Here is a 22,838-nt window from a genome sequence, read left to right on the forward strand (position 1 = left end):
ACAAACAGATACACAGACACGTCAAACTTATAAACCTCTTCCTTGTGTGTCGCGGGTTAACAAGCAACGATAAAAATTAAAAATTTAAAAAACCCCGACTGAGTCGCAACTGGGGGAAAATTGAAAATCCTTTGAAAAGCCTTATATTATTTATTAGTGGTACCCGCACGGCTTTGCCCGTAGTTGAAAATTAAAAGGTCATTCGGTTCGCCTGTATATTTACAAATAATGGATGACGAATTTCTCGCCAATTGGCTAGGTTCATTCGCTCTCACATTCCACGTCATGATAATTTGGTAATTTACTTGTCCATCTTATGATAATTTTGCTCCGGAAAATGTTCTTTAAATTGAAATAGAAAAAGAACAAAATCAAATTTTTGAAAAATCGCTTTGAGGTGCACACTTCCATGCTACAAACTAACTTTGTGCCAAATTTCATGAAAATCGGCCGAACGGTCCAGGCGTTATGCGCGTCACAGAGATCCTGACAGAGGACATTCAGCTTTATTATTAGTATAATAATAAAGAAAATCAATGTCAAGTATTTTATTTGTTAACAAAAAGAAACTGGCAACACTCTCTGAATAAAGGCTTAGGGATACTTAAAATCCGCTTTGAAAACGTTATAACTCGAATTCCATATAACATGAAAGTTCCAAACATATTTATCAGACGCAGAAAAAAATATTCTTTTTTTTTTGGTACTAAATTTTTAAATATGTTTTCGCTGCAGAAATCGCGAAAAACCTTTTAGAGGTTTTTAAGTAATATCTTCGTTAATTAGGGTCATCGAAAGACGCAACCTAGCTAAGAACACTCTTGATCAACTCTCCTTTCGAACAAAAAAAAAAGTTTTTCAAAATCGGTCCATCCGTTTAGGCGCTAGAGTGGCACAGACACAGACACACACACACACACACATACACACACGTCAAACTTATAACCCCCTTTCCTTTGAGTGTCGAGGGTTAAAAATATCATCAGAGAGAAAAATTCATATACACACATACGGGCATTTGGTACTTGGCTGTAAAAACCTTTTTATTGATGTCAATTGTTTGTGATCTTCCTTAAGATTTGTTGGGGGAACAAACGCAAAATTTTATAGTCGTTTCCTATTTGGAATTGAAATTGAAACCAAAAAAAAAAAAAAAAAAAAAGAAATTTTAAACATCACACAGCATCTAGCATACAACGTCCAGTCCTTGGCATTGGTTTTCGCAAACACAAATTGCGATAGGACCCTACTCGTTCGGTTTCATGTTTCTACAATTATCTTCTATCGCAATCAAAATTGCAAGAAACACAAGTTGAATTTAAGACGTCAAAGTTCAAATGAATGCCAGAGACTGGATGTTGTGTGCTGGATGCTGTTTTTAACCCCCGACACGCAAAGGAAGGGGGTTATAAGTTTGACGTGTGTGTGTGTGTGTGTGTGTGTGTGTATCTGTCTGTGGTACTTTAGCGCTTAATAATGGACCGATTTTGAAAAAAAAAATTTTTTTTGTTCGAAAGGAGAGTTGATCGAGAGTGTTCTTAGCTAGGTTGCGTCTTCGGATGACATTGATTAACGAAGATATTAATTAAAAACCTCTAAAAGGTTTTTTGCAATTTTTACAATGAAAACATATTTAAATTTTTTAAAATTTAGTACCAAAATAAAGAGTATTTTTCTGCGTCCAATAGAATATATTTGGAACTTCCATGTTATATAGCATTCAAATTATTACGCTTTTTAAAGCAGATTTTAAATACGCCTAAGATTTTAATCACGCGATTGTAACCGAATTCACTGTTCGACAAAAAAAAAATAAATAAATAAAATAAATAAATAAATAAATAAAAAAAAAATAATAATTTGAATTTTTGGCATCCTGAATTCAAATTATGTTTTTCGCAATCACGAGCGTGTGTGTGTTTGTGTAGGCGCATGTGTGTGGGTGCGTGTGTATGTGTGTATGTATGCATGTGTGTGCGTGTTGTGTATACAGTGCTGTGTATGTACGCGCGCGTGTGTGTGTAGGCGTTTCTGTAGGCGCATGTGTGTGGGTGCGTGTGTATGTGTGTATGTATGCATGTGTGTGCGTGTTGTGTATGCAGTGCTATGTGTGTACGCGCGCGTGTGTGTAGGCGTTCGTGTGTGTGTGTATATAGGCATATGTGTTTGTGTCTGTGTGCAGGCCAGAGTGTGTGTATGTGTTTGTGTGTGTAGGAGTGTGTGTTTGTGTCTGTGCGCAGGCATGAGAGTGTGTATGTGTGTGTAGGCGTGTGTGTGTATGCGTGTAAGTGTAGGATATGGACGCAACCTGGAGAAGGTTTTCACAAGAGGAGCAGCTGGTCGACGCGACGTTGGTGCTGGCAGAGGGTGCTGGTGGGAAAATAAAATGATAGGAATTCAAAATAGTCAAGTGAGAACAATAAGCAATCGTGATTGCTCAAAAAAAAAAAAAAAAAGCTATGATTTAAAATTTTAATCTGTTGTCAGTTTCTCTTCGGTAACAAATAAAATACTTGTAATTGATTTAAATGGTATAAGGCTTTTAAAAGGATTTTCAATTTTTCTTCTTAATTCTACATTTGCGACTCAGCCGGGTTTTTTAAAAAATTTTAATTTTAGTTACTGTCTAAGGAGATTTGTGTAAATTCGAGAGGGTCGGGTATAAATAAAGTCGATTCTGAGGGACATGGACGAGGCGTCACCACTCAAGAGGAGCACCCTTGCGCGGGACCCCAAGCTGGAGGTCCTCAAAAAGGATGGGACGCTTACTACGGTCTAGTGAAAACAATAAGCTGTCGTGATTGTTTAAAAAGGAGCTGTTCATTGACTGACGGGAATTTTGGAATTAGATTACCTCATTGGCAAAAAATGATAAAACGAGTCAGATAACGTATTTTGGCAAGTCTGGTTCCTGATGTATCAATTCGCTTTTCAGTTAACTGAGGACGTAGTCATTGGTTCATGCAAAAAGTGCAATAATTTCAATGGGCTCTTATAGGATTCAGTTCTGAAGATGTGGTTTTCAGAAATGATATCTTAGCGTTCTGCCAGTTGGTTTATGTGGTCGCTCACTGTTTTCAGAACCACGTTACGTACACGGCGGATGATCACAGACCGTATCGGGAATAAAAGGCTGTAAATCTACGGCCGCATAAAATAATTGGTTGCAGGACGAGCGAATGCAAGCATTCAATTATAGTAACTTGTGATGCTTTTGACATAATAGAAGACTGAGAAGTTTCCACTGATTAATCAACAAGTATATGAAGCGTTCAGAGCTGAAGTAGAAAAAGACTGAATCTACTTTAGCTATGAATACTTAATATGATAAGCGCCTAAAGTGCTTTAGGTTAAATGCGGCATTCAGAACTGAAGTAAATCAAGTCGTTTGTGGACTTGATCCACTTCAGCTCTGAACGCCTCATATCAAGAGTTAGCTATCAAGAGAAAGACTCTTTCTCGTTCCCTTCTAATGTGAATATTCTTCGAATGGGGGTGTAGTTCGTGTGAGTTCAGGTCCTTTTAACTCGATTTATTTATTAAATTTTAGTTAAATTGCAAAGGTTAATTTTCCTAACAAGTTTGGAAAGTACAGGTTAGGTCTGAGCTGCCAAAGAGTTAAATGGCGTCCTACACTGTCATGATAAGCACAAAAGTCGTGTCTGCACTTTTTATCAAAATTGAGTTACGATCAATAAGTGATTCTTTGTCACATATGTTACTTAAATACAATGTTTTATGGTCATATGTGAAGGGGAAATATGAAAAAAAAAATTCTCTAAAAGTTGCATTTGTGTATCAAATACATGGAGGCACACAACCTTAAACGGCAATTTCTCATTTTGAACTCAGATGCAGATACGACTTCTGCGCGTAGCACGGAAGTACAAGGTATGATTCAAAAGTTTCAAGACTGATCTCAGAACTAGAAATTTATTGGACATTTAAGGTCATGACTCTACTCATCAGAGCTACACTATAAACGGAGACCACGCTCAAAACACCCCTGTTAGACCAATAGTCGAGAATACCGCTAAGTAACATCATACAACAATATACATAGCTGTCTCATTTTACTCAACGCGAACGTTTGCAGCACAATCAGTATAGGTCCCACTAGGAAGGACATTTGAGGCAGTGAGAAGCCAAGGGTAGTAAGTGGCAAAAGCAACAAACTCGACATAACTAGTACAAATAGCAAGCAAAACTCCCATCTGTTTTTGGGGCAAGAGATGGTAATAGTAGCCCTGGAAGGTGCTGCTAGTGAGTATGATTTAGGAAAACTTTTCAATGAAAGTATACCTAGGTTTTGAACTTAGCATGCATTTTACTAAAACTTTAAAAAGTTCACTTACATCCCTATGCTTCTCACTGCCTCATACAGTGTCAGTTTCCGTTATGTGAACTGCTAATGACATATAAGAAAAATTTATTTAAAAAACAAAAAAAAAACTTACGCTATGGATACTGCTGTTTTTTATGGCAAAAAGGGAAAATAAGTTGAAAGAAAAAAAAATATTTACAAAATAAAATTCAGGTCAGATGGGATTGAAAGAACTCATAATTTTTTTAAAGTAACAAATAAAAACTCTTACCTTTGGTGGCTTAAAAGGGTACTGTATAGGAAATTCCATGCTCAAAGAAAATACACCACCTTCGTAAGGGGAACCTGGTGGACCAATAATGGTGGCAACCCACTGATATATATTATCGGCTTTCAGGCCCGCACTGCAAAGGGGTGGCGGATTGAGGGTGATGTCGTTTAGCTCCTTTCGTAAGCGCTTGGAACTGTTTATGAAAGCAGGATCGCCTCCTGTGTTGCTGTTCCTCATTGTTTCATTCAAGTCACCCATACCCCGTTGGTCTCCCTGCGTCCGAAGATTTTCGGTGCTGGTGGACAGCTCATCATTTTCAGTTTCCATAGAGTTGCGGCGAACTAAGAGAAATAAGTTTTAGCTATTAAAATAAGATAATAGTCAATAAAGAGAAAGAACTTGGGGTTCATTGCTGAAAGCAAAGTTTCCTCGCAGGGTTTCAGCAGTTCAGACGACGAAGGACTGCTAGCTGATCTATTAGCTGTTTTAGTACCATTAATATTTGTTTGGTAGCACTATCTGCTAGTTGGGATAAAACTAGTTTGGGATCATCAATACTGGTAATGAATAACATAAAGCTTTGAAAGAGACAATTGTGCCAAATAGTAGCTCGCACATGTTTTCTGGCATCAAAATAGCGATAATGATTGACATGTGTTTTATAGCTCCGCAACTCAGATGGCCCCCAATTAGTTATACATCAGTGAAATTGAATTACCACTGTTTCTCATTAGCATAATGCAACTTAGGTTCTATTAGGTTTCCTTCAATTTAGCGTAAGGCATGAACGATCTTTGTTTTCCCTACACAACCAGCATATCAGCATGAAACGAGCTGATGTGTGAATCACATGACTTCCTTTTACTCCAATTTAATGTCATTTCCCCATTACTGGCAATTTTAATGTGATTCAATAGTTTACCCTCTCTTTCACCAACAGTGGCCAAATAGAAAAATTAAAAAAAAAATCGCCAATTTTTTTGGCGAAGAAGACAGGCGATATATCGCCAAATGTCCACCAAATTATAACACCGCATGAGTTTACACCGAAATTAGCAATGATTCCTCCTCCCCAAAAGGGTCAAAAGATCCCTTTAGAAACACCCGAATGCTACCAAAAAGGGAGGTGCACAACTAGACTCCACTAGGAGTCTCCGTACCAAATTTCAACTTTCTAGGACATACCGTTCTTGAGTTATGCGACATAAATACGCACATACATACTAACGTACATACAGACGTCACGAGAAAACTCGTTTTAACTAAAATCTCAATATTCATTCAAGAGTGAGTAAAATGGAAATTAAGGTCGATTTTTGAGTAAAAATTTTGTCGCGAATACAATACTTCCTTTTTTGTAAAAGGAAGTAAGTATGGTAGAGAATTATACCATATTTTGGTATAATTCTCTACATAGTCTAATATTTTCGAGGGCCCCAGAAACTAGAGGGCCCTAAGGAGGGTTTTATAGGCCAAATAGCTAATCAGATCCGGATGTTCGCTCTTAGAAGAAAAAAAAATCGTCGCCAAGTTGGCGAAAAAACTTGGCGACCAAAAGCTTGGCGATACGTCACCAAGTGTTTACCAAATTATAACACCACTTAAGTTTGCATTCATATTAACAATGATTTCCCCCCAAAAAGGTGCAAAAGACCCCCTTAGGAACATCCGAAAGCAACCAAAAGGGGTGGTGCACAACTAGACCCCACTACGAGTCTATGTACCAAATTTCAACTTTCTAGGACATACCATTTTTGAGTTATGCGAGATACATACGCACATACGCACATACACACATACGCACATACATACAGACGTCACGAGAAAAGTCGTTGTAATTACCTCGGTGATGGTCAAAATGGATATTTCGCGTGTCTATACATTCTTAGGCACTTTTCCGCATGTGGTCGAATCGAAAAAAAAACTCAACATTCATTTGGGGGTGAGCAAAATGGAAATTAAGGGCGATTTTTGAGTGAAAATTTTTTCGCGAATACAATACTTCCTTTTTTGTAAAAGGAAGTAAAAAGTGTTCTTCAAGATGGAAATGTTCTTATTTTCTCTAAAACGTCCCATGCGGTCTTTTGGCCTTTGACTCTGTTCCGGCTGCTGGCACGGGACTTACTTGACAACTTCTTCCGTGGCACAGGACAACGTGTGGTAATCTTAATTCTTTATGCTATAAGGTACCAAGTTATGGAGAAAAGTTACTTCTCCAAACAACTGCCCGAAATGATGGTTTTTAGGTCTGCAATGGTACAAGAAAAGCTGGATTGAGGTTCTGTGGGGGATTTAACTTTTCGATGAATCCAAGCAACCTCTTAAATATTGTCAAGATTTCATGGACTGTTTTCATTACCCCGAGACTCGATTTAAAAATGCTTTGACTGTAGGCTCAACTCAGTTGCAAGGATTTTCTTGAATTGTACATTGGAGAAAGTGAGGGTTATGTTACAATGGCACATCGTTTTCTCATTGCATATGCATGACTGATAACTGCAGAACTAGGTGGTATTCAGTCTTTATTTCAGTCAATCAGGTAACAAGTACACATGAACTATGGCAGATTTGCAGGTCTGGAGGCCTGTTGCGATGCATTTTTATGGACACTTTTGTCTATCACAAAACTATGTAAAACAATTATCATCTGCATTTTTGAAACCCCTTTCAGGGCCCCTATGTTCATGGATTTCCTTCAAATACCGGTTAATTTCCAAAAATACCGGTATTATACCACAGTCATTACCGGTATTACGAAACTGCAAATACCGGTATTCGGTATACCGGTATTGCAAACACTAGGTACAATATTGGTGGATGGATAATAGTGTCGACGGTTTAGGGGAGTGGGGAGTGACCCCCCTCCTGTATCCGCTACTGCAGGGGCCCGTTGGAAAATCAGATCCTGTCAATTCCCGCAGGAACATTTACCTATCCATAATATTTTTTACTAAAGTCATGAGATTCATGTAAATACAATAGAGCCGGTAATAGTATCTTATGACATTCAAGAACCAAAATGAAACAACCCGAGAAAATATTCGTCGATCACACCAGTTTCTCCATCGGATCTGCTTCTCTACGCGTCAAATTTGATTCATTTTATAAACTATGCGCGAAAATCAGAATGCTCAATTAAATGCTAATGACAAGTCGGGTTTCGATCCGATATTTCCTTACGGCTGAAAGATTGCTATCGGCGGAAGGCCATTAGCGTACCGCAGCAGAGAAAGCATTTCCTATAATTGACCGGCAAAAAACATTTCCGTGTCACCTCCAATTGAAAAGTTCAGCCTTTGGTGAGAACCGGTTGCATCCCTACCAGACTGCTTGGGTCGCAGAGCCGACGGTGAGGCCATCCCCAAGCTATGCGCGGAAAACCCAAAACACGCTGCAATTATGCACTTTTTTTTAAAGTAATCAATGCAGAGAGGTATATGTACAAAACCTGATTATTTAAACAAAAATTCGATTACTAATATGTGAAAACGAAAGGAGAGGCCCTAAGAGTTGAGTATGTCTTTCTGCTTTAAGTAGCAATCTTTTGTTTACTTATTTATTTTTTTGACACGGAGATTTTTACTTTCTTCACAGACGAAAATGAAAAGAAAAAAAAAAAAATGAATAACTAAGTAGGGAAGGGTGTACTCAGGTACGTGAATCAAAAGTTATGTTGTGAAATGCAGTTTAATTCTATGAATTTTTAATTTGGAAAACATTATAGTAAGATGCGTGTTTAATATCAATTGTAACTAATTCAAAACAATTATTATAATGTAATGTTTCATCGAGGAGACAAATTTGATCTTATGTTTGCAAATGAAGTGATATTAAAGCTTAAACCTGTCATTTATGGGGGAGGGGATCAGAACTGGGCAATAGTCAGCCCCCCCCCCCATTTTTTTTTATTGCGGTTTGAAAATACTTGCAATGAGCGGGCTATCAAAGGTTGGAATTATTGCACAATGTGGAACGCTTATCGTGTTTCCAACATTTTTCGACAAACTAGTCAAAACAAAGCTCTAATCTGCTTGTCGAAAGTTGCCAAAATAACAATTAGTGGAATTTAAAATTTAATATTTAGTTTTTAAACAAAACAAACCATTAAAGAGGGCGATACTTACGTATTAATGCCACCGCAGCTACAGAATTGGCGGTTTTTATAATATTTGGCAGGTTTTCCTTATCGCTAAAACAAGGCAACAATGAATCCACAAGATAACTGCATACGCGTGCGAATAACTAATGCGCCAAATGATTGCTCTTTATTGGCGCATTAGGGCAACTTCTGCTTCCAAGGCGTTACGTATATACCAAACAGAATTAACAGTAAAATAAGATAAATTGCCCCAAATAATTGAAATTAGTGCCAAATATTGAATTAAAACATTAAAAGTAAAATAATCCGTTAAATAAATTAACATGAAAACTTTCTTTGAAATGTAAAAAGGCAGCTTCTTTATCTTTACTAATAATAAAGCTGAAAGTCTCTCTGTCTGGATTTCTGTCCGGATCTCTGTGACGCGCATAGCGTCGAGACCGTTCGGCCGATTTTCATGAAATTTGGCACAAAATTAGTTAGTAGCATGGGGGTGTGCACCTCGAAGCGATTTTTCGAAAATTCGATTTTGTTCTTTTTCTATTCCAATTTTAAAAATATTTTCCGGAGCAAAATTTATCATAAGATGGACGAGTATATTACTAAGTTATCATAACGTGGAATCGTTTCATGGGCAAGCCAATTGGCAAGAAATTCATCGCCTGTATTATTTGTATATATACAGGCGAATCAAAAAAGACCTTTTAATTTTCTACTTCGGGCAAAGCCGTGCGGATACCACTAGTATGGAATAAAAACGGCATCAACTATTTAATCCAAGAGAGTTTTTTTTTTTCTTTTTTTCGCCCATTCGGCGCATTCCATGCTATGATAATGCCCCAGTATTTTTACCTTGCTGAGAAAGACAGAACGAAAGCCCGAAAATACTGCCCGAAATTTGGCGACAGCGAAAAAATCTCAATTACCAAAGTATCCCCTTACAAGGATCAAGACATTTTCCGTTTAAGCCGTTGCATGTGACTTGTGACTAGTTATTTTCTTGGAAGTGGCGCTGCATTGCAACAGATATGAAAATATAGTTCGATGACCTTTTACAGGTCATGTTTTCGAAGACTTTCGATAACTGGGGAATGACAAAAAATCACCAGTGACGTTTTCGACATGTAAAGGATTTGGGGGTGACACAATTTTTTTCATTAGCCGCCAAATTTTTGGATGTTATTGAGGTCTTGGCTTCACTAATATTTATCTGCTTTGTCAACGTTGTCAAAACAAATCGCTTATTGCCTAAATTTGGTAAACCAGTCAAAATCTAAAGTATTAAAACATCCCCAGATTCAGTGACAACGTTGGGGATATTTCGACAGTTGGGAATCTGGCCATCACCGCACTAGAGTCAATGCCTGTGAACTGAAAAATGACGTCATCATACATCGGCCGATCGTCAGCCATACTACTGTGTTACAGAAATCCTGATACATGTTAAATTTTTCATATCACCGCTTCTTTTGATCTTTAAGTATTTGATATTTTAAAACAGAAAATTAAAGTTGGATTCAAAATCCGTAGTAAGCGATATTTTCCCAAAATTACAAAAAAAAAAAAAAAAAGTAAATTACTGAATTTTAGAGTGATTTTCTTTGACGCAATTTTTAACTTGACGAGAATTTTTGATGTTATTCTTTGCCTCAATTTTTAGCCTAAAATTACATAGAAATTACTTTGGCGAATCTATATGTACGTTGTTTTTTTTTATTTATTTATTTTTTTTTTCTTTTCTTTTTTTACATTTTCAACAAAACAATCAATAAAATGAGACTAAATTCTCAATTACAGTGTAAAAATATCCACAAATCAATTAAATTAAGCTTTTAACATCCGCCAAATAAAAACTAATTCATTTAATAACATAAAAAGTGGATTAAAATAATCCTGAAAACAAACAAACCAACATTAAAAAATCCATCAATAATAATCCGCCAAAAAGACTTTTTTATTATAGGTGCGTCACTTTACTTGGCAACTTGTTTATTTTCTACCTTGGCGAAACAAGAAAATATCGTTTATGTTTGCTCCTCTTTTTCGAGTTTTACATTTCTATGGAACTTTAATATTAATTAATGCTGCAACTTATATGGCGGTATGTTTCTGTCATAGTGCGTCGTTTGACACAGTATTGCTTTTCACGTCTTCACCTTCAACATAGAATAAAATATTTGGCCCTGAGAATGACCTTTCTTTTGATTAGGAAGGTATTATGAACACTTAACCTTTCAAGGAAGGTAAAAAGATTTACTTCTTTAAAATAAAAAGTTTGAATGTACAAGCAATTAAATCAAAAGCAAACATTTCTTATTTTTATTAAGAGGAAAACTGAAAATCTTCAAATTTCAAAGTTATAAGTATACTACATACATATTTTTATCGAAAATATATATCGTAAAGGTATTGCAGGTATTAGTGTAGCAGAAGTACAGTTTCAAAAGGTATATTTTTTATCTTGGCGATTATTTTTCATTTTATTTACGCTTGCCAAGTTTGATTAAACTTGTGTATATATATATATATATATATATATATATATATCAGTGGTTGGAAAAACTACATTTTTTTGTAGCGAACTACAACTACAACTACTTTGTTAGAAATGTAGTTAACTACAACTACAACTACTTTTTTCAAAATGTAGCAACTACAAACTACTTCTGAAATGTAGTCGCTACTTCGCTACTTTCCAAAAAATAAGTAAATACAAAGCATATACAATAGGTTGTCCCTCAAAAAATGAAAGTTAATTTTTCAAATTGCATACATTCTTGTATTTTTCCCTTTGTGTAAAAACAATCGTGAAAATAAATTACTTTTAAATTAAAAAAAAAACACCTTCAAAAAATACCCAGGAACTAAAAAGCAAAAAATAACTGATTACACTCACATTCTATTTTTTACCCAAACATAGAAATGAAATTTATTTTAATTAAATGAAATTCCAGTACAAAAATCAACTGAACTAAACACCGAATTATAAAATAAACACTGATTTAAATTGCTATACGATGAATTCTTTTAAATACCTAACTAGTTATATACGATCTCTTAATTTTTAATAACCTTTTGAAATCGGGGGCCGCCTATAAACAACTACATAACGCAACTGACAGCCCACCAAATCCTGAATTAACTATACGCGAAATAGTCTTTAAAACTAAACCTACTCAGTTACGTTAGGCAGTAGTTTATAGGAGGCTCCGATTTCAAAAGGTTATTAAAAATTAAGAGATCGTATATAACTAGTTAGGTATTTAAAATAATTCATCGTATAGCAATTTAAATCAGTGTTTATTTTATAATTAGGTGTTTAGTTCAGTTGATTTTTGTACTGGAATTGTAAAATGAATTTCATTTCTATGTTTGGGTAGGAAATAGAATGTAAGTGTAATCAGTTATTTTTTGCTTTTTAGTTCCTGGGTATTTTTTTTTGAAGGCGTTTTTTTTTTTTTTTTTTTTTTTTTTAAAGTAATTTACTTTTTTGCTTGTTAGTGGTGTAAATAACACGACGAGCGTCTCGAAGACTTTCGACGACTGTGTAGAAAGGCTTTTGCAAATGCGTAACTAATTACAAAAAAAATTGTCTTCATCATTAGTTGTTCAACTTTATCAAAGTTTGCTTTCCGCAAGCAAATGCACGAGTAACTAAAAAAATAAATAAATAAACGAAATCGCTTTAAATTTAAATTTTTAAAACCTAAATTTTAGAATTGTAATATTGCAGGGTAGAGACAGATCAGGGAAATCAGGGAGATCAGGGAAAAGTCAGGGAACTTTATTAATCAGTTAAAAGTCAGGGAAATATCAGGGAATTTTGAAAAAATAACAAAAAATCAGGGTAAATTTATTTTATGCAGAAAAAAATTTTTTTTCCTTTACAAAATTAAGTACTCTAATTCCCTACGCATTTTCTGCCAATGATCTGTTAAAAAAAAAGTAAAATTAATGAGATGTGATTATACACTGCCGCATATTTGTGCATCTTTTTTCCTCAACGTCAAAGTATTGAATCTTACTTATTAACCAAAGGATGAACTTCCTAAGATTGCTTCTGTGTCTGTTAGGTTGTTTATTTTACCTAGCTTGAAATTTCCTTTCATGCTTTCAATGCTACGCAAAATAAACAACCATGCAGGCAAAGAGGAAGCCTTCATTAATGCCTTAGCTTCTTTGCCTTTATTCCGTTGTCTTGAAGTGATTAGCGTACTGTAATCACGATCTCAAGAAGAAATCTTTGGTTTTTGAATTAATACTATAAAAGCTTAAAAGTAATCACTTCTTTGCATTTTCAATTTAATTGCTAAAACTGAACTTTCAATTAAAAAAAACTTTGTTTTTTGCCGTTATACTCTTTGTTGCCACCGCAGATTATAAAGGTTTTCTTTTCTTCAGACTTAAGTGATTCTTTAATTTTATAACCAAGTTGTATTCTTTTATAAGTTTTGAAATTAACTAATTGCTTTTTTTTTTCTTGCATTTCAAAGTTTTTTGTTACAAAAGCAATCTAAGATTTTTTTTTCATTACATACTGAAATGATTTTAAATAGAGTTAACTTGTGTACTTAAGTAAATTTTTTTTTATTGTTAAAATGCTGTATTCATTCATTAAAACCTATGTTCTTGATTAGGGAAAAGCTCCCTATGAATGAATGTCAAATGGTTTCATCTGTTTTGCATAAATATTCTATTCTTTCACTATTACTTATTACTCTTGCAACAATTATTATACTGTTTGAAAACTTAGATCAAAATGACTTTAATTACTTTTAAATGCTATCTTAAACACACATATGTTTTTAAAATTAATTTTAATAGTTTCTTAAAATTCTCATGCTAAGTGGTTTCTGGAAGTGAAGTATTTTTTTTTTAATTTTCTATAATCTTTCCATTGTAGAAAAATTTAATGTACTGTTTTGTAGGTCCCCCCCCCCCCAAAGATTGACTTGATATATTTTTTTAACCATTTTATTAAAAAAAATAACATCTTTTGAAAATATATCTTTAGTTCAACAACGTTACACAGATTAAAAAGGTTAAAAATACTGCATTTTATACAGATATACAATGGATTTCAAGTAGAGCAAAGAAAGAAAACCATTATCATTGGTAACGTAAATCAGGGAAATTTGGTGAACTTAATCAGGGAAATCAGGGAAAAGTCAGGGAACTTTTTTTCACAGTTCCTGTCGCCATCCTGTAAATTGTAAATTGTAACTTATGTTTCACAATACGTGTCATGTAACTCGTGATAAAAGTCGCATGTTTCTTCACATAGCCCCACTATAGATGAAGTTTAAAAATTCCACTAGAATGAATTTTATGTTTGCTTCAGAGAATCCTTAATTCAAAATTTTCATTAGCATTACTCCTAATAATATATATTTTTAGTACTTTCTTTAACTATAGGTAAAGAAAGTATATACCTTTGTTTTATGGCCTTTGTTTATCAATGGGTTTTATATTTAATCGTTTGTGATTGAAATTGCATGCAAAATTATTGTTTTCCCTAAAAAACAAAAAGGTAAATCAAAGATTTGGAACCTAAGTCAGATCACCCCTAAACAAAACCACCACTAAACAAACAAAAAAAAAAGCATAAAAACCGGTTCACTAAGTGAGACGATACACAAAGTTAATAAAGTACAAATCGATTTAAATGTGAGTATGATATTTGAAGAGTTCTCTCAATTTCATCAAACCTGAACTTGATGACCAATAGACCGCCGAGGAAGTATACCGTTTCAAACAAAAAAAGAATTTTCCTTACCGGTACAGGCAGGGGCGTGCATAGAAATTTTGGAGCCCATCATAAATGACTTTTACGGGCCCCTCTCCATATTGGTAACCCTATATTTCACCCATAGTTATAAAAATATTAGGCCCCCTTTAGGCTCGGGCCCGGGCCAACAGGTGTCCCTCCCCCCTCCCTGTGCACGCCCCTGAGTATAGGTGTCTTCGAGAATTTATGGAACATTTTACAAAGGAAAAACAAATCGGACGAGTTCAGAACCTCCTTTTTTTTTTTTTTTTTTTTTTTTGGAAGCCTGCTAATTAATATAACCCTAATTTCAAATTGAACTGGCGGCATCGTGAAATAGTAAATCTAGAATTATTGGTCAAACTTCAGAAATCATATACAGTTATAATGCATATTATTAAGAATATAAATTAAATCGTGGAGGAGGGGTGGTCTGTATTCTATTCCCCCCGCAATTGAACACTAAATGTATTTAAAAACTGGACTATTAAATAAAGAACATTATATTTTAGTGCCTAAATAAATTTATTTATTAGTAAATAAAGTAATTAGGAAATTGATTCAACTATTAAAGCAGCAAAATATATTTAATTTGCAGCTTTGCTACGCAGTAATAAATACATTAGTAACACCTATAATAATAAATTAGCAGGCAGCGCAGCGTTGCGAAAATTAATCATCCATGTACCGCGAGAATTAAATATCGTTCAAGAGAAAGCCAAAACCTTAGGTGTGAAAATACACCGATCACAACAAAACCACGTGACCGTGACGTATGAAATTTAAAGTTTCTTGGATTTCTCCCTGACCCCTTATCAGATCCAGACCAAGTTACAATGGGACCATCTGGGAAGTATACCCTTCCAAACAATTTTTTTTTTTTTTTTCAAATCGGTCCAGTAGTGTTGGAATAATTCGAAAACATACATAAAAAGCCGCAATACGAAATCATAACCTCCTTTTTTGAATTCGGTTAAAAAGTTTCATATAATTTGCACAATGGCAACTCGTGTCAACTTGCACCTGAAAGTGTAAAACGGTACTTGTATGCTAGGCCAAATCGAAAAAAAAAAAAAAAAAACTTTTTTTATAAACTCGAAATTTATGTTGATAAAACGTTGCCAGTATACCCAACACCCCACATGTACCACAAGAACATTTATTCAAATTAAAAAACATTTAAATATGCCACACTTGACCTAAAATTTATAATTTTATTTAAAAAATTGATTTTTTTTTTTTCAGTTATCTTTCAAAAAATTACATATAAATCTAAATAGAATATCAAGTTCAAAAATTACTGGCGAACACATTTACAGATCAACAATTACAAACGAATAATAAAAAAATAATATATTTTAAATGAAAAGTTTAACACAACCTGAAAAAAATCCATATCTTTGAGTACTATGTGGGAGACTTAAAAATTGCAGGAAAACAAAAATTTCTATTAATTCCCTACTTTTCTACTTTACTTTTTATATTTTTCAGCTTGATAATTTCATAAAATCTTACATATCTGAAAATATGTATCAAAAACTTAATTTTTTGAAGAAAATTATAAATGTTAGGTCACGTGTGGGATATCTAAATGGTTTTTATTTCGAATAAATATTTTTATGGTGCATATGTGGGGTATAGGAGCAACGTTTTATCAACAGAAATTTTGAGTTTCTAAGAAAAACATTTTATTTTAATTTGACCTAGTACTACACAAGTGCTGGTTCACATTTCAGACATAATCGGCACCTGTTGCCGTTGTTCAAAGTATATGATTTTTTTTTTTTTTTTTTGAAGTAAAAGGATAAAATATAAGAAAGTGTGCGACTTGAAAAATCAACTTTCGATTTTTTTGGGGGCGGGACACCCTAATACACAAACACACCGTAAGAGGATTGAACAAAAAAAGATTGATAAATTAGCTCATCAGAAGATACTAAGAAAAATGTCCGTTATCATATATCATACTCTCATAAACTGTAATGCTCGCATTTATTGTAAGTCCTCCAGAACAGCTCAATTTCATCCTTTTCTATAACAGTTTCAGTAGCTTCTTTTTATTTGGTGAATACTGTCAAAAATTTAAGCCTCGCTAAAATATTTTTGTTTTTCAATCTTCGGTCTGTTCATATAAAATTCACCAAATTTTCAACTCACGAAATCACCGATATCTTCATTTTCACGAAAATAAGTAATGTCAATGTAAATATTGTTGAAATATAAAAATTACAACGGCAAACAAACTAAAGGCGTCGAACAGGTAGCAGGTATGGCGTCAAAATGAAATACCTGAGGTTAGCTCGTATTTTTATTAGTCTTATTTCTCATTGCATCTGCTGATGTACTTGTGTAAAATTTGCGCCAGTCAAATTCGTTTGAACATTGAATTTTTTTTTTTTTTTTTTTCAGTTTATTTGAAAGTAGTTTCCAGAAATCGCTACAAACTACTATTTTTTTGTAGTTAACTACTCACTACACTACTTTTTTTAAAAAGTAGTGCGCTACACTACAAACTACTCAAAAATGTAGCTACTACAGTAGCGTCGCTACTTGTAGCGCGCTACTTCCAACCACTGATATATATATATATATATATATATATATATATATATATATATATATATATATATATATAGCCAAATATATATATATATTTGGCTATATATATATATATATATATATATATATATATATATATATATATATATATATATATATATATATATATATATATATATATATATATATATATATATATATATATATATATATATATATATATATATATATATATTTGGCGGTTACCATGCATTATTTTGTTTATTAAAGAACTTATGATAAAACGAACCGTTAAATATGACTTGTAATATAGTTTAGCCTTGCATATTTAATTATTTCATCAAATGTTACTTTTAATATAATTGTAAGTGAACGTGACTTTAAGTTTTTAAAATATTGTCAGAACGACTTAAGATGATTTAAATGTTGTAACGTAAAGCTGGTTCCCAAATTCAACTAAAATAAAATACATATTAAACGTCAAGGAGTCTCAATACATTATATGACATGGTGGCAGCTGAAAACGAACCTAAATTCAGCGATCTTGACATAATAAAGGTTAGTAGTTATATAATATAATAAAAGGTCAGTTAATAGATATTTTCTGGCTATTGTGAAACTAAGTGTTTAATGCTTGATTAAAGATTAGTATATCTTAAAAATGGAGTTGAAAGCACCTTCAAGTATGAAATTATCCGGCAATTTGTCCGAGAATTGGAGTAAATTTAAGCAACGTTTTATGCTTTATTTGGAGGCATCCGATAAAATAAGGAAGCCAGATAAAATGAAAGTAGCTTTATTATTAGGAATAATGGGCGAAGAATGCATAGACATATTTAATAGCTTCAAACTTAGTGAAGCAATTGGAAATAATTTCAACGAAGTTTTAAATGCTTTCGACAATTATTTTCAGCCAAGGACAAATACTGTGATTGCACGTTATAAATTCTTTAATAGCAGGCAGAAGGAAGGTGAATCTGTTGACTCATTTGTCACAAATCTGAAAAATTTATCGAAAGACTGTTGCTTTGAGAACCAAGAGGACAGCTTAATTCGAGATTTATTAGTTATCGGTATACGAGATTCCGCGACGAAAGAAAAATTGCTCATGGAAACCGAGCTAACTTTGGGAAAAGCTATAGAGTATTGTAGGGCAAAAGAAGCCAGTACTAAACAAATTCAGATTATGAGTGAACATTTGGACTGTAATCCGAAAGATATAGATGCTGTTAAGGATAAAAATAAACACGGGGAAGTTTTTAATAGACATAAAGGAAATAATGACAGCCATCGCAAGATGGAAAAAAGTTGTTCCAAATGTAAAACGGTTCATGATTACAGAAAATGCCCAGCATATGGAAAAAAATGCTATAATTGTTCTCTTTTGAACCATTTTTCCGTTGCATGTAAAATGAAGAAAAAGAAAAAGAAGAAAATAAATGAACTTAACAGTAATGATAATTTTTCGGCATCAAATGAAGACGAAGACAATTCAGTTAAACTAGACTCAGTAAAGTGTCAAATTAATACTTTAAAGTCAGAATGGAGAGAAAATGTTTGCATAAATAATAAAGAAGTATCTCTCAAAATTGACACTGGAGCCGAGGTTAATGTCTTGCCTTTCAAGATCTTTAAAGATGTGAAGAAAAATGAGAGTTTAGAAGAAACAGGGAGAAAGTTAACATCATACACGGGGCATCAACTGAAAGTTATAGGAACCTCTAAACTGATGTGTAAATTTAAAAATAAATCAGAATTGATTGAATTTTTTATTGTTGACCAAGAGTCAAGTGCTTTATTAGGAATTGAAGCTTGTGAAAAAATGGGATTTGTTCATAGAAAGTCATCAATTCATGTTGATTCTGTGCTTGGTAAGGATATTGTTAAAGATTTCCACGATGTGTTTACTGGAAAATTGGGTAAATTACCATATGTGTATAAAATCAAGCTTGATGCCAGCGCTGAACCCAAAATTTCAGCTCCGAGAATAATTCCATATTCACTAAAATTGAAAGTGAAGCGTGAACTCGATAAAATGGTAGACCAAGGTGTCATAGAAAAGGTTGTTGAACCGACTGATTGGGTACATCCTACAGTGATAGTTCAGAAACCAAATAATCAAATTAGAATTTGCATGGATCCTCGGATGTTAAATAAATACGTTAAACGAGAACACTATCCTATTCCTACACAACAGAGCTTATTTTCTCAGATTGAAGGAGAATTCTTTACAGTTCTGGATGCATCTTCAGCATTTTTACAGATACCCTTAGATGAAGAAAGTTCAAATTTATGTACAATTGCCACTCCATTTGGGAGGTTTAGGTTTCGTAGATTACCTTATGGCTTATCGAGCGCCCCTGAAGTATATCAAAATACGATAGAATCTATTTTTAGAGATTTAGAGGGTATACTTGTCTATATTGATGATATCTTAGTTTTTGGTAAAACTGAAGAGGAACATGATAGACGACTCAAAGCAGTTTTAAACAGAGCCAAAGAAGCTGGTTTGAAACTCTCCCAAGAGAAAAGTCAAATTAAACAAAAGTCTGTTAAATATTTAGGATACAACTTAACTAATGAAGGAGTTTCAGTTAATGACGATAAAATTAAAGCTATTGTTGATTTCAAAGCACCTACTAATAAAACAGAATTGCAGAGATTTTTAGGAATGATTACATACCTAGGAAAATTCATCGAAAATCTCTCAGACAGAACAGGGATACTGAGAAAACTACTGAGTAAGAAGAGTGAATTTGTTTGGACTAGTAATGAACAAAAAGTGTTTGAAAATTTGAAGAAATGTGTATCCATTGCACCGGTTTTAGCGTACTATAATCCTGATTTAAAATGTACTGTCTCTGTTGATGCTAGCCAATACGGCTTAGGAGCAGTTTTACTACAAGGAGACCACCCAGTTTGCTATGCATCGTGTGCGCTTAATGACACTCAGCAAAGATACAGCCAAATAGAGAAAGAACTTTTAGCTGTTGTGAATGGTTGTAAAAAATTTCACTACTTTATATATGGTACTGATACAGTTGTGGAGACAGATCACAAGCCTCTTCTTGGATTGTTGAAAAAACCAATTGAAAATCTTTCGCCAAGATTGCAAAGAATGCTTTTTGAACTTTTAAAATACAGAATTAAACTTGTATATGTCCCAGGGAAGAAACTTTATGTAGCAGATGCTCTATCTAGAAGTCCTATTAAGGTCTATGTAGACACAAGTTTCTTGGAGGGAGGAGCTGCAACTGTACATACGATTCTATCAACAACAGATGAACGAACAACTGAAATGCAAAATGCTGTAAAGGAGGATGAAGATCTATCCAGATTAAAGTTGTTAATACAAAATGAATGGCCAAAACAGTATAGTCAAGTTCCAGAAAAACTAAGACCTTATTGGAATTTTAAAGAAGAGTTACATGATAGTAATGACTTGATTTTTCTTGGACATAGACTTGTTGTGCCAAAGACCATGCAATCCTACGTGTTATCTAAATTGCATTCTGCACACCAAGGTATCACTACATGTCAAAATAAAGCTAAAGTGTCTTTGTACTGGCCGAAAATGAATGAACATATTAAAGATTACGTGGAGCGATGCCAAGTCTGCCAAGAGCGCCAAACTGCAAATCAGAAAGAGTCATTAATGCCTTATGATATTCCAAAACTGCCTTGGGAAGAAGTAGGCGTAGACTTTATGTATTTGGATGGAGATAACTTCTTGCAAGTAATAGATTACCATTCAAAATTTATAGAGTTGAGGAAGCTTAACGCGAAAACAGCTACAGCAGTGATCAGTGCACTTAAACAAATATTTCGTACACATGGAATTCCGCAGAAAATACATTCAGACAATGGCCCACCTTTTGACAGTCAAGCATACTTGTCATTTTTGAAATTATATGATATTCAACCTATAACATCATCTCCTAGATATCCAAGATCTAATTTAATGATTGAAAGATCAATAGGGACAATGAAAAACATTCTTTTGAAAGTCAAAGCTTCTGGAGGCGATCCTAATTTAGCAATCTTGGAGTACAATAACACGCCAAAATTTAAATTGCCTTCTCCAGCAGAAATGTTGATGGGAAGACGCTTAAGGTCAGTGGTACCCCAGAAGACAATTTTACTAAAGCCTTTATTTTCCACTAGAAGCATCATTCAGCAACTCAAGGAAAATCAAAACAAGCAAAAATATTATTATGATTTTTCAACAACGAAATTAAACTCTTTAAATGTAAAAGATCCAGTGTATCTACAGATTGATCATCGTAAATGGATACCAGGAACAATTATAGAGAAACACAGCAAAAGATCTTATTTAGTAAAGTCCGCAGAAGGAACTGTATATCGCCGCAATAGAATACACTTAAGACCAAGAAAGTTAGACGATTCCATCCCAGCGAAACAAGCTGTTCCAGTTACTCCTAAAATGGCGAGACCCAAACGAGCAATTAGACCGCCAATTCGTTTTAAAGACTATGATTGACTTTTTATTTTGCTTTGAAACTTTAAGCCACATTAGAATTTTTAATTTTCTTTTTTCGTTTTATTTTATTGTTTCATTGAAAAGAAAGGGCGTGTAATATAGTTTAGCCTTGCATATTTAATTATTTCATCAAATGTTACTTTTAATATAATTGTAAGTGAACGTGACTTTAAGTTTTTAAAATATTGTCAGAACGACTTAAGATGATTTAAATGTTGTAACGTAAAGCTGGTTCCCAAATTCAACTAAAATAAAATACATATTAAACGTCAAGGAGTCTCAATACATTATATGACATGACTAAATGTCTATTTAAAATAAAAAGTAGTTCGCCTAATGATTGAATTAAGCTAGTAATAAAAAAAATGGTTCGCCAAACAAAAAACAAGCTAAATGAAAACCGTGAATGGTTCTTCTGAAATAAATCGCCAACTAAATTAAACAAATCTTAAGACTGTTTCTTCAGTGTCGGAAACTTTCGTTTCTAAGATTCATTAGACGTAGCAACAGCAACAACTTTTCAAAATACAACAACAGAAGTTTCGTTAACTAAAACTATCTTTTATTTACTATACTCTAGAACTGAATTAGTTCAAAGACTGTTGGCTAGGGGAAAAAAATCAAAATTATACTCATTGAATGATAACATTGTCGATTGGCGAGTTTTTACTCCTATACGAACACTTCAAAAATACTTACCCAAGTGGATAAGGTAGCAACTTTTGAATATCTAATGCTGTAACTAGACAAAACTACTACATTTCTTACATACGGGATAAAGGTAAATTATCCCTCTCTGTCAGGATTTTTTTTTATCAAATAATGCGAGGAATTCAAAGATAATTTTCTATCGACGGTTAGTCTTTCTTGAGCCGACATCATACTTGAAACTTTAATGTAGAAAATGCAATGTCCAGTTAACTATAATATAACAGGTAGCATAGAATCACATTTTTTGTCATCATTATGTACTTGTACAGGAGGTAAATTATCAATAAGATGAGACAGATATTACTTATGTGCATCTCACTCGGCAATTCATTAGAAAAATAATCATTCACAATGCTACAAAACTCATATGGAGCCATAAGACTCATTTACAGTCTGCTGCAACCACATTTATGATTCGGATTCAAAGTTGTCTTATGTTATTATGATCCAGCTAATTAGCAATATTTCCCAAATCTAGCATCCAATGGATCACTTCGCATAGATCCAGGGCAAAAATGACGATTTTTGCTCTCCTTTGGAAACGAAAAAGTAACCTTTCTGAAGTTAGACAACACATTTATGGATCAAAAAGATTTTCGTTGAACT

General features: G+C 33.7%; 1 protein-coding gene across 1 annotated transcript in view; it reads right to left on the reverse strand.

Moving 5' to 3' along the window:
- Positions 1–22,838, reverse strand: part of LOC129233652 (ubiquitin-conjugating enzyme E2 E1-like) — a 28,901-nt gene that overhangs the window by 818 nt on the left and 5,245 nt on the right. The window contains exon 2 of the mRNA XM_054867625.1: positions 4,596–4,936. Within this exon, the coding sequence (XP_054723600.1) occupies positions 4,596–4,936 (341 nt within the window). The remainder of the gene's footprint in view (positions 1–4,595; positions 4,937–22,838) is intronic.

The sequence above is a fragment of the Uloborus diversus genome, unplaced genomic scaffold, assembly GCF_026930045.1.
Source record: "Uloborus diversus isolate 005 unplaced genomic scaffold, Udiv.v.3.1 scaffold_582, whole genome shotgun sequence".
Classification (NCBI taxonomy): domain Eukaryota; kingdom Metazoa; phylum Arthropoda; class Arachnida; order Araneae; family Uloboridae; genus Uloborus; species Uloborus diversus.